At 52.6% G+C, this 12,078-nt stretch overlaps 1 protein-coding gene and 12 non-coding genes across 13 annotated transcripts in view; all 13 read right to left on the bottom strand.

Moving 5' to 3' along the window:
* Nucleotides 1-1,265: 1,265 nt before the first annotated feature.
* LOC126203940 (nascent polypeptide-associated complex subunit alpha, muscle-specific form-like) overlaps nucleotides 1,266-12,078 on the bottom strand; it is a 58,920-nt gene continuing 48,107 nt past the window's right edge. The window contains exon 3 of the mRNA XM_049938372.1: nucleotides 1,266-2,248. Coding sequence (XP_049794329.1) covers nucleotides 1,266-2,248 — 983 coding nt within the window. The remainder of the gene's footprint in view (nucleotides 2,249-12,078) is intronic.
* Nucleotides 3,796-3,867, bottom strand: Trnah-gug (transfer RNA histidin (anticodon GUG)). The gene has a single exon. It is a non-coding gene; the product is annotated as a tRNA-His (tRNA).
* Nucleotides 4,254-4,325, bottom strand: Trnae-cuc (transfer RNA glutamic acid (anticodon CUC)). The gene has a single exon. It is a non-coding gene; the product is annotated as a tRNA-Glu (tRNA).
* On the bottom strand, nucleotides 4,608-4,689 carry Trnal-cag (transfer RNA leucine (anticodon CAG)). The gene has a single exon. It is a non-coding gene; the product is annotated as a tRNA-Leu (tRNA).
* On the bottom strand, nucleotides 4,770-4,851 carry Trnal-uag (transfer RNA leucine (anticodon UAG)). The gene has a single exon. It is a non-coding gene; the product is annotated as a tRNA-Leu (tRNA).
* Nucleotides 5,756-5,827, bottom strand: Trnah-gug (transfer RNA histidin (anticodon GUG)). Its single transcript has one exon. It is a non-coding gene; the product is annotated as a tRNA-His (tRNA).
* Trnae-cuc (transfer RNA glutamic acid (anticodon CUC)) lies at nucleotides 6,214-6,285 on the bottom strand. Its single transcript has one exon. It is a non-coding gene; the product is annotated as a tRNA-Glu (tRNA).
* Nucleotides 6,568-6,649, bottom strand: Trnal-cag (transfer RNA leucine (anticodon CAG)). Its single transcript has one exon. It is a non-coding gene; the product is annotated as a tRNA-Leu (tRNA).
* On the bottom strand, nucleotides 6,730-6,811 carry Trnal-uag (transfer RNA leucine (anticodon UAG)). The gene has a single exon. It is a non-coding gene; the product is annotated as a tRNA-Leu (tRNA).
* Nucleotides 7,570-7,641, bottom strand: Trnah-gug (transfer RNA histidin (anticodon GUG)). Its single transcript has one exon. It is a non-coding gene; the product is annotated as a tRNA-His (tRNA).
* Nucleotides 8,028-8,099, bottom strand: Trnae-cuc (transfer RNA glutamic acid (anticodon CUC)). Its single transcript has one exon. It is a non-coding gene; the product is annotated as a tRNA-Glu (tRNA).
* Nucleotides 8,382-8,463, bottom strand: Trnal-cag (transfer RNA leucine (anticodon CAG)). Its single transcript has one exon. It is a non-coding gene; the product is annotated as a tRNA-Leu (tRNA).
* Nucleotides 8,544-8,625, bottom strand: Trnal-uag (transfer RNA leucine (anticodon UAG)). Its single transcript has one exon. It is a non-coding gene; the product is annotated as a tRNA-Leu (tRNA).

Genomic DNA, 12,078 nt, shown 5'->3' with positions numbered 1-12,078 from the left:
GAGCGGAATTCCGGTGCAAAACCTCACACAGCTCCTGACCATAAAAGAGCCGCCGCGCCGCGTAGTCACTGCCGGAAGGAGCGTAAACATTAACAAACACGACGCCTTCAATAGTGCACGCAATAGCGCGGCCAGTAGGTAGACACTCAATATTCGTGACAGTAAGGCCGGGGCAGACTAAAATAGCAGTGCCGGTGACATCGTCGGACACCACATTATCCACAATAACGTAGTCACTCAGATCGGTTAGAAGCATCAGAGCCTCACGTGTCACTTCTTGCAAAAAGGCGACATGGCAACGGGTTTCATATAAAAGAGTTTTTAAGGCAAAAACCTTATGCGGACTACGCATTTTGTTAACATTTACGGTAAGAATATGCCACCGACGCGTGTCAGGAACCATACACAACGCAAGGAACAACAAACGCAGTGCTCACAAGAAGCGAAGCAGTAGCGCTGCGAAGATAACGCGTGTTGTGGTCAAGAACGACGAAAATGGCATACCGACAGGTGGCAGATAGTATACACGGAATACACACGAAATAAGGGTCCACTATAAAGGTCACAACGGCGCCACCAACGCAAAGCATCATGTGAGCATGAACGGCGAAAATGATCCACCGCAGGCCATCAGACACCAGCCACAGGGAACACACCAACAAGTAAGCACAGTCAAATAGAGGCGCCCCGGCACAGCTAGGACGACGCGGTCGACCGACAGGAGCGGCGGAAAAACAAACCGCCGGCGCCGTACACGAATGAAAGGTACAGGTCGCAAAGTGGCACAACGAAAGGACATGTGCGCCGTCAAACGACGCATGCAGTAAAAGCCATCCCCCAACAGGTGTAGACAGGAGACGTAGGTAAAATAGTAAAAGAAACTTACAGAATAAAATTGCATGTGCGCCGCCAATACCATTAAGACAGCGCACGGTATTGACAGCAACGGGGAAAACACACAAGCAACGCGTGCCGGACCCCATACACAGTTAAATTAGACAACAAGACGAAAGAAATGTGCACAGCTGGGAAAGCACTCGTGCTGCCATAAAAGTACCAGACACAGTTAAAATACACAACAAATAAAAGGACACAACCATTGGTGCAGTTGCGCTGCCTGAACTACACTTGCGTGTGACAGCATCGATTAAAACGTGCAACAGACCGGTTTCACACATCACAGACGAGGAAACGTCACAAAAAACAATTTGAGACTTACACAACGAGGGATGCAGTCACGCTGCCAAGCGATGAGCAAAGGCACTTTACGTACCGCTGCCAGTCCCTTCATCCACCTCCACGTCCGCCGCCCAGTCACACTTTGCACTAGAAAACACGGGGGGCGGAACCACCTCCGTTTCCATAGCAAGAGCGGCACCCGACGGAGCCGCCGTGGCAGGTCCAGCGCCGGCGGGAGGATCAGAGCCAGAATCCTGCGAGTGCGGCCGGATGCGACGGCAATGTGAGTCGTCCGATTTGCGTTTGCCTGCGACTTGTCCAGGCGACACGCTCGATGTAACGGCCATCGCCGTACCGCTTGTCACGACAGGGTCCGTTTGAGTGAGTAAAACTTTGAGCTGACGAACTTTCTCGTCCCTCTTAGACTCCGCGGAACTCACGGACGCCTCAGGCTGACTGTGAGCGGCAGGCCGCTGCCGACGGCGATCGGCAGCCAACACCTGCCGCGAGTCAACAGCCGCGCGCTGCGAGGCCCGTTGCAATTTTTTCGGTTTTGAGGTGGACTTATAGGGTGGGACACAAGTCACCACCGGGGACGGCGTTCGCCCCTTACGAGAAGAAACACCCGAAAGACTAGCGCTTCGAAAGCGGGGAACGTTGTCAGCTCTCTCAATCGGCCTTTCCCGACGCGGCTTAGGTTCCGCGGGGGCGTCAAGACGCTCCTCACTATCGACAACAACGGTGGCAGCAGCAGACCCAGTCTCAGTCACAACAGAGGAAGCAGCCTCTGGAACGGGTTCCGACACGGGCAGCGTTGCAGCTGCCGGTGCGGGTTCAGACACTATCGGTGGCTCAATGCGATCGACAACTGTGGGAGCAGGCAACGGGGCCTCCACAGTGTCGGGCAGAGAAAGCACAGGCAAAGCCGGGGAGCTATCAGCAACAGGAACGGAAGGTGTAACGTCCATAGCAACAGCGTCGGCCGGAACCTCAGGATCAGACACACGACGGGCACGTGCGGGGGAAGCGCCAAGCGCGACCGCCGCCCACGTCACCTCGTCCTGACCGTCTGTCCGTGGTAGTTGCACAGGGCGACTACGTTTCGGACAGTCCTGTCGAAAATGTCCGGTACCGTTACAAAAAGAACAGGTCGCCGGTTGGCCGCTATAAGTGATAAAGGCCCGATGGCCAGCAACAAAAACAAAGGACGGTATATGCTGTCGGACAATCATGCGGACACTTCGAACACCATTTTCAACATCATAATAATATGCTGACGACCATTTCTCCTTTACGACCGAAAGCACTGTACCGTACGGAAGTAAACTACGGGCAATAGTTTCATTTCGCACTTCAAAAGGCAGGTTAAAGACGCGAACAGTACGGATACCATAACCCGCATTCGACATCACAACATCACTGATAGTACCGTCAAGGTGCTTAATTTTACGTACACCACCATTGACGTTCACTAACGTTTCACACATATCGGAAGAAGAAAGTTTCAGAAATAACGAATTGAGGAACGCGTCAAGTTGAACGCCGAGGACTACACTTTTCGGCAATTGAAGGTCGTTTTTAACCCATTGGTGAATTTCGAAAGCAGTAGGCCTACGCACGGATCTATCAAACGCACACTGAATATTGTTCTGACGATTCTCTGAGTTATCGAGATCCATAGTACTCACTGAAACAAAAAATCAAAGAAGAAACAGCGCCGCGAAGCACACGCCGCCGACCGCGACCCGCACGTAAACACCGCCCGGTGGCCGCAGCGAACGCCCGATGCGTTCGGGCCCACGGCTCCGAAGAGACTGGTGCCTAAAACCAGCGCCTTAGACCGCTCGGCCACGTTACCGCTGGAGCACGAGCGGCGAAACGTTTCCTTTGTAGTACAAAGATCACTCCGAAATGTAAGTGTCTTGGCAATCGCTGTGCCATGTATTTCCACTGCTCTCCCACTGGAAGCGTCTCTTTAGGCCATCCACAACAAGAAAATGCCGTGCCCGCCGTATGGTAGCGACGCCACTTGTCTGTAGCTGTCGTAGTTAAGGAGACAGCATCGAGAGACGTTTTCGTGCTGTGACCAGGTTTCGAACCTGGGCTTTCCGTAACCACTAAAGTATCATAGCTGTACCTGTCAGAGGGAGCTAGAATGCTCCATGTAACAAACATATGTGAGCTCAAGGAGGTTACACGTGAAGAGAAAGCGGCAGGTTAACACGACTACAGCAAAACCCCTGGCAGCGCTGGGATTCGAACCGACGCCTACGAAGAGACTGGTGCCTTAAACCAGCGCCATAGAGCGCTCGGCCATGCTACGTGCGCTGCAATGGGCACCAGTGTTCCTAGCATTTGTAGAAACAGTGCACGCCACAGCTTCCTGTTCTGCTGGGGCTGGCTGCTCATCCATCGCACTTCAAAACAACTGCCCTTTTCGACTACAGAGAGCAGCGGACGTCTGCGCTCTGGGAGGCGACATTACGTGTTGGTGAGGAAGTGATAGTGCAAACTGCGGCCTGCGGAACACGAGTGACAAAATCAAGAGAGCACTGTCATTTCGAGTACTCGTGCACTATCGCTATTGCAACGGCAGTAAGGCAAAACTTTCAAAATTGCCGTGACCAGGATTCGAACCTGGGTTATTGCGGCCACAACGCAATGTCCTAACCACTAGACGATCACGGCCACGGCCACGAAGCCGCCCACGAAAGCAGCTGGCTGGAATGCAAGTGGCGATACACAGCAAAGCCTAGGCCAAGGTGTACGCCACAGCAGTGTCAGACACGGTCCGCATCACGTGTATACGAGCAAATGAACGTTGCTGCGCTGTCAGGACACTAACTACAGTGGTTAGCTGCATTCACCTCCGTGGCAATATCTTGCAGTCCTCCAAGCCTCTTGACTACAGGTACCCGTATGTGGCTGGATAACAAGTGGATAGATGCCGCATCTCTCTCGCCGTCAGGTGTTGCCACGAATCATACTTAACGTGGCTTTCTGCACGCGTCAGCGTAGCGTCAGTCGATCAAAGTCGGGACAAGTCGCATAAGAGGAGCAACAAAAACGCGCATTTCCGGTACCGGGAATCGAACCCGGGCCTCCTGGGTGAGAGCCAGGTATCCTAGCCACTAGACCACACCGGATAACGGCGGCAGCGCTCTTCCAGCGAACACAGCAACCACGCACGGTTAACTGTCGACAACTGTAAAAAATCCACTCTCTCGTGTTATAGAACGGCGTGCTCCGGACGCATTTCGTGGAGACGAACGCCAGCAATGATGAGAGCAAAAGGCGCCTCCAAATCCTGTCGTTGCACCACGCACTGTTCTACGGCAATTCACGAAGCAGAAGCTCACGCCTTGTTGTGCTGTTTTCTTTGCAGGCAATAAGCGCAGCCGTCTTCGACACAGGAAACATTACACGTTTGGCAGCTGTGGGGTTGGAACCCACGCCTCTCAAGAGACTGGTGCCTGAAACCAGCGCCTTAGACCGCTCGGCCACGCTACCTACACAACACGCGCGTCACAAGAGCTGCGTCCTACGCCACGAGAACACACCGCAGCGGCACAAAAGTGAGACGTAAAAATTGGCAGCTGTGGGATTCGAACCCACGCCTCCGAAGAGACTGGTGCCTAAAACCAGCGCCTTAGACCGCTCGGCCACGTTACCGCTGGAGCACGAGCGGCGAAACGTTTCCTTTGTAGTACAAAGATCACTCCGAAATGTAAGTGTCTTGGCAATCGCTGTGCCATGTATTTCCACTGCTCTCCCACTGGAAGCGTCTCTTTAGGCCATCCACAACAAGAAAATGCCGTGCCCGCCGTATGGTAGCGAAACGTTTCCTTTGTAGTACAAAGATCACTCCGAAATGTAAGTGTCTTGGCAATCGCTGTGCCATGTATTTCCACTGCTCTCCCACTGGAAGCGTCTCTTTAGGCCATCCACAACAAGAAAATGCCGTGCCCGCCGTATGGTAGCGACGCCACTTGTCTGTAGCTGTCGTAGTTAAGGAGACAGCATCGAGAGACGTTTTCGTGCTGTGACCAGGTTTCGAACCTGGGCTTTCCGTAACCACTAAAGTATCATAGCTGTACCTGTCAGGCGGAGCTAGAATGCTCCATGTAACAAACATATGTGAGCTCAAGGAGGTTACACGTGAAGAGAAAGCGGCAGGTTAACACGACTACAGCAAAACCCCTGGCAGCGCTGGGATTCGAACCGACGCCTACGAAGAGACTGGTGCCTTAAACCAGCGCCATAGAGCGCTCGGCCATGCTACGTGCGCTGCAATGGGCACCAGTGTTCCTAGCATTTGTAGAAACAGTGCACGCCACAGCTTCCTGTTCTGCTGGGGCTGGCTGCTCATCCATCGCACTTCAAAACAACTGCCCTTTTCGACTACAGAGAGCAGCGGACGTCTGCGCTCTGGGAGGCGACATTACGTGTTGGTGAGGAAGTGATAGTGCAAACTGCGGCCTGCGGAACACGAGTGACAAAATCAAGAGAGCACTGTCATTTCGAGTACTCGTGCACTATCGCTATTGCAACGGCAGTAAGGCAAAACTTTCAAAATTGCCGTGACCAGGATTCGAACCTGGGTTATTGCGGCCACAACGCAGTGTCCTAACCACTAGACGATCACGGCCACGGCCACGAAGCCGCCCACGAAAGCAGCTGGCTGGAATGCAAGTGGCGATACACAGCAAAGCCTAGGCCAAGGTGTACGCCACAGCAGTGTCAGACACGGTCCGCATCACGTGTATACGAGCAAATGAACGTTGCTGCGCTGTCAGGACACTAACTACAGTGGTTAGCTGCATTCACCTCCGTGGCAATATCTTGCAGTCCTCCAAGCCTCTTGACTACAGGTACCCGTATGTGGCTGGATAACAAGTGGATAGATGCCGCATCTCTCTCGCCGTCAGGTGTTGCCACGAATCATACTTAACGTGGCTTTCTGCACGCGTCAGCGTAGCGTCAGTCGATCAAAGTCGGGACAAGTCGCAAAAGAGGAGCAACAAAAACGCGCATTTCCGGTACCGGGAATCGAACCCGGGCCTCCTGGGTGAGAGCCAGGTATCCTAGCCACTAGACCACACCGGATAACGGCGGCAGCGCTCTTCCAGCGAACGCAGCAACCACGCACGGTTAACTGTCGACAACTGTAAAAAATCCACTCTCTCGCGTTATAGAACGGCGTGCTCCGGACGCATTTCGTGGAGACGAACGCCAGCAATGATGAGAGCAAAAGGCGCCTCCAAATCCTGTCGTTGCACCACGCACTGTTCTACGGCAATTCACGAAGCAGAAGCTCACGCCTTGTTGTGCTGTTTTCTTTGCAGGCAATAAGCGCAGCCGTCTTCGACACAGGAAACATTACACGTTTGGCAGCTGTGGGGTTGGAACCCACGCCTCTCAAGAGACTGGTGCCTGAAACCAGCGCCTTAGACCGCTCGGCCACGCTACCTACACAACACGCGCGTCACAAGAGCTGCGTCCTACGCCACGAGAACACACCGCAGCGGCACAAAAGTGAGACGTAAAAATTGGCAGCTGTGGGATTCGAACCCACGCCTCCGAAGAGACTGGTGCCTAAAACCAGCGCCTTAGACCGCTCGGCCACGTTACCGCTGGAGCACGAGCGGCGAAACGTTTCCTTTGTAGTACAAAGATCACTCCGAAATGTAAGTGTCTTGGCAATCGCTGTGCCATGTATTTCCACTGCTCTCCCACTGGAAGCGTCTCTTTAGGCCATCCACAACAAGAAAATGCCGTGCCCGCCGTATGGTAGCGACGCCACTTGTCTGTAGCTGTCGTAGTTAAGGAGACAGCATCGAGAGACGTTTTCGTGCTGTGACCAGGTTTCGAACCTGGGCTTTCCGTAACCACTAAAGTATCATAGCTGTACCTGTCAGGCGGAGCTAGAATGCTCCATGTAACAAACATATGTGAGCTCAAGGAGGTTACACGTGAAGAGAAAGCGGCAGGTTAACACGACTACAGCAAAACCCCTGGCAGCGCTGGGATTCGAACCGACGCCTACGAAGAGACTGGTGCCTTAAACCAGCGCCATAGAGCGCTCGGCCATGCTACGTGCGCTGCAATGGGCACCAGTGTTCCTAGCATTTGTAGAAACAGTGCACGCCACAGCTTCCTGTTCTGCTGGGGCTGGCTGCTCATCCATCGCACTTCAAAACAACTGCCCTTTTCGACTACAGAGAGCAGCGGACGTCTGCGCTCTGGGAGGCGACATTACGTGTTGGTGAGGAAGTGATAGTGCAAACTGCGGCCTGCGGAACACGAGTGACAAAATCAAGAGAGCACTGTCATTTCGAGTACTCGTGCACTATCGCTATTGCAACGGCAGTAAGGCAAAACTTTCAAAATTGCCGTGACCAGGATTCGAACCTGGGTTATTGCGGCCACAACGCAATGTCCTAACCACTAGACGATCACGGCCACGGCCACGAAGCCGCCCACGAAAGCAGCTGGCTGGAATGCAAGTGGCGATACACAGCAAAGCCTAGGCCAAGGTGTACGCCACAGCAGTGTCAGACACGGTCCGCATCACGTGTATACGAGCAAATGAACGTTGCTGCGCTGTCAGGACACTAACTACAGTGGTTAGCTGCATTCACCTCCGTGGCAATATCTTGCAGTCCTCCAAGCCTCTTGACTACAGGTACCCGTATGTGGCTGGATAACAAGTGGATAGATGCCGCATCTCTCTCGCCGTCAGGTGTTGCCACGAATCATACTTAACGTGGCTTTCTGCACGCGTCAGCGTAGCGTCAGTCGATCAAAGTCGGGACAAGTCGCAAAAGAGGAGCAACAAAAACGCGCATTTCCGGTACCGGGAATCGAACCCGGGCCTCCTGGGTGAGAGCCAGGTATCCTAGCCACTAGACCACACCGGATAACGGCGGCAGCGCTCTTCCAGCGAACGCAGCAACCACGCACGGTTAACTGTCGACAACTGTAAAAAATCCACTCTCTCGCGTTATAGAACGGCGTGCTCCGGACGCATTTCGTGGAGACGAACGCCAGCAATGATGAGAGCAAAAGGCGCCTCCAAATCCTGTCGTTGCACCACGCACTGTTCTACGGCAATTCACGAAGCAGAAGCTCACGCCTTGTTGTGCTGTTTTCTTTGCAGGCAATAAGCGCAGCCGTCTTCGACACAGGAAACATTACACGTTTGGCAGCTGTGGGGTTGGAACCCACGCCTCTCAAGAGACTGGTGCCTGAAACCAGCGCCTTAGACCGCTCGGCCACGCTACCTACACAACACGCGCGTCACAAGAGCTGCGTCCTACGCCACGAGAACACACCGCAGCGGCACAAAAGTGAGACGTAAAAATTGGCAGCTGTGGGATTCGAACCCACGCCTCCGAAGAGACTGGTGCCTAAAACCAGCGCCTTAGACCGCTCGGCCACGTTACCGCTGGAGCACGAGCGGCGAAACGTTTCCTTTGTAGTACAAAGATCACTCCGAAATGTAAGTGTCTTGGCAATCGCTGTGCCATGTATTTCCACTGCTCTCCCACTGGAAGCGTCTCTTTAGGCCATCCACAACAAGAAAATGCCGTGCCCGCCGTATGGTAGCGACGCCACTTGTCTGTAGCTGTCGTAGTTAAGGAGACAGCATCGAGAGACGTTTTCGTGCTCTGACCAGGTTTCGAACCTGGGCTTTCCGTAACCACTAAAGTATCATAGCTGTACCTGTCAGAGGGAGCTAGAATGCTCCATGTAACAAACATATGTGAGCTCAAGGAGGTTACACGTGAAGAGAAAGCGGCAGGTTAACACGACTACAGCAAAACCCCTGGCAGCGCTGGGATTCGAACCGACGCCTACGAAGAGACTGGTGCCTTAAACCAGCGCCATAGAGCGCTCGGCCATGCTACGTGCGCTGCAATGGGCACCAGTGTTCCTAGCATTTGTAGAAACAGTGCACGCCACAGCTTCCTGTTCTGCTGGGGCTGGCTGCTCATCCATCGCACTTCAAAACAACTGCCCTTTTCGACTACAGAGAGCAGCGGACGTCTGCGCTCTGGGAGGCGACATTACGTGTTGGTGAGGAAGTGATAGTGCAAACTGCGGCCTGCGGAACACGAGTGACAAAATCAAGAGAGCACTGTCATTTCGAGTACTCGTGCACTATCGCTATTGCAACGGCAGTAAGGCAAAACTTTCAAAATTGCCGTTTTTTTTTGTTTTTTTTTTTTTTTGAAACCAGCGCCTTAGACCGCTCGGCCACGCTACCTACGTGGCACGGCGGTCACAGGAGCTGCGTTCTACGCCACGAGAAAACATCGCAATGGCACAAAAAACGAGAAAAAGCTGGCAGCTTTTTTTTTTTTTTTTATTTTTTTTAAGTTTTTTTTTCTATTTTTTTACGGGCCTCCCAACTCCCCTTATAGCCCGGCCTTGCGCTCTCCAAATAACGCCTTCGTCGGCGAGCTTCGCAGCTATAGTAAGTGCTGGTGCCAGAGATAACGGAAACGAAAACGAACGTTGACGAAAGAAAGTAGCAAAGTAAGCCTCCTTCCTGTGAGGCATTCCTTGTGAGAAGGGTAAACAAACACGTATGCAGCTCCACGGAAAGCAGAGTAGTTACATGAAGGCACCGTGAAGTGCGAAAACAAAAAGTGTATATATATATAGACATAGAACCGGCTGGAAGAAGTCAAAGAAAAGTCCAGTCAGCGCACAAAGCAAAACGCCGGCCAGCAATGCAAAAAAAATCATGAAACACGGACGTACATCGTGAAGAACCGAGTAACGGTGAGCACGCCGAAAAAACGACAAAGAAATGGAAAGAAGCCAATGCAAGAAGGAAAAACACACCAGGAATCCTGACCAAAGTAAAATCAAGGAAACACAACGAAATGTCCACAAAAAAAAGGGGGGGGGGACACTTTCACGCAACGCCTCTCCTTGGCATCACGATCCCATACCAATACATGGCAGAGTGGGAAACAAGAAGAAAATAAAGAAAGCTAAACAAAATATCCCCGCATATGACCATATACGAGGCATTTCCCAAGGGAGAAACGTCTCCCGTTTACGTTATATTTATCGTTACTGGTACTAAATAGACATTCAACACAAGGCGAGGGCACGTTCAATCACGTCATAAATTTAAGCAGGAAAATGTAAATTTAATTAAGTCGACATCGGGAATAGAGTATAAGCATGTGCCAAGGCGACATGCAAAAAATTCGCAAAAGTCAGAGCATAATCACGTCGAACACGGGACTGGCCATGTTCAGCCCATAAGTACGTGAGAAAATCCAGTCGGTCAGTCAGTTTAAGACAAAACAAAGAGTGGATGGTATGACCGAGTATCCAGATGGTGGCGTTGCGCTTGGTGGTCGGGAACGCCTTACACTGGGGTACCATCGCATCTGCCACTGTCACCTGCGCTAGAGACACCCTGTTTATGAGACGCACCATATCCCTAGCAGTGTCCCACACAGCACGGAACCGACGGCACACAAAGCGATGTTCAACGCTGTCCACTTCATGACACTCTTCACAGGCGGGGGATGGACTTAGATGAATTGAGTGCAATTTAGCATTCGTGGGAATAGTACCATTAACGACCTTATACCACGTCGCTCTAACGTGGGCAGGGAGGACGGGTGTGGCTATGTTTCGCCAAACTGTTCGCCAGTCAGTGTGCGGCAGGCGGTACTCCCACTTGTTCCGGGCCGGTGATCCCCGCAGAGCACGGATAATGTCGCCGACACGACCTCCGCTGGAGCCACCATACGCAAGATAGCTGTTGTTAAAATAAAAACGGCGCACGTAATTCAGCGCAAAGGGTATGTGGCTGACAGAGACTGGAGCAACCACGGAAGGTGGACGGTATTGAGTGAACAACATGACCGTGGCACTGCTGGTGCCCTTCGCTAACACGGCCGTAGTCCGTTTGAGGAGGAGTGCCGCGCATTTGGCGGAAAAATCCACCAGACCGAGTCCCCCATCGGCTGGATTTAAGGTGCAGGTGGCTAAGGAAACTTTGAAAATGTCCCCTTTCCAAAGGAGCCAGTAGACGGCCTGTTTAATAGCGCGGTCTAAGAGCTTAGGTACGGGGAGAACTTGTGCTAGATACCACGCTCGAGCTAGGATGGTAGAATTAATAAGCTGCACCTTATCGTATAGCGCCAAATGCCGGGCCGCATGAATTTTAACGACCGCCCTAATTTTGTGTAAGATGGGACGCCAATTCAGGGCCTCCATACGCTGAGGATTATCAGATAAAATAACCCCCAGGACCCTGTGCTGCTGCACAACACGGAACCAATGTCGACGCACATGACTCATCCGTGGGGTTAGGGGAAGCAAAACCGTCTTGTGAACATTCACAATGGCCCCCGTCGCCGTTTCAAATTGCCGGAGAACCGAGTACAGGGTATCTACATCTGCCGGCCGACCCAAGAACACTCCAAGATCGTCGGCATAAGCCCGGCAAGTAAGGCGATCGGCCCCAAGTTGGATCCCCGGACACTCATTGCAGATGGACCGCAGCAGCGGGTCGAGCGCCAAAGCGTAAAGTGTCATCGACAATGGGCAACCCTGCCTGACCGAGCGAGTCAGACGTATAGGTGGACTGAGGGACCCATTGACGATGACACTCGACGTGGCATTACGCAAAAAACCCTGAACCGTGTTGGTAAACTTACGGCCAAACCCCATGGCAACCATCACACGCCGTAAATAGGCATGGCCAACCCTGTCAAAAGCATTCTGGAAATCGACCAACATAATCGCTGCCGACCGAACCCTGTTGCCGCGTACAAAACCGATACAGTCTCGATAGGCCAGAACTGCATCAAAAATATTCCTGTCACGCACAGCACACGTCTGATGTTCACAGAGAACGCGCGG

Source organism: Schistocerca nitens, chromosome 1 (assembly GCF_023898315.1).
Source record: "Schistocerca nitens isolate TAMUIC-IGC-003100 chromosome 1, iqSchNite1.1, whole genome shotgun sequence".
NCBI classification, from domain to species: Eukaryota; Metazoa; Arthropoda; class Insecta; order Orthoptera; family Acrididae; genus Schistocerca; species Schistocerca nitens.
The sequence above is the reverse complement of the archived record's forward strand: the minus strand, read 5'-3'. Positions and strand labels throughout refer to the sequence as shown.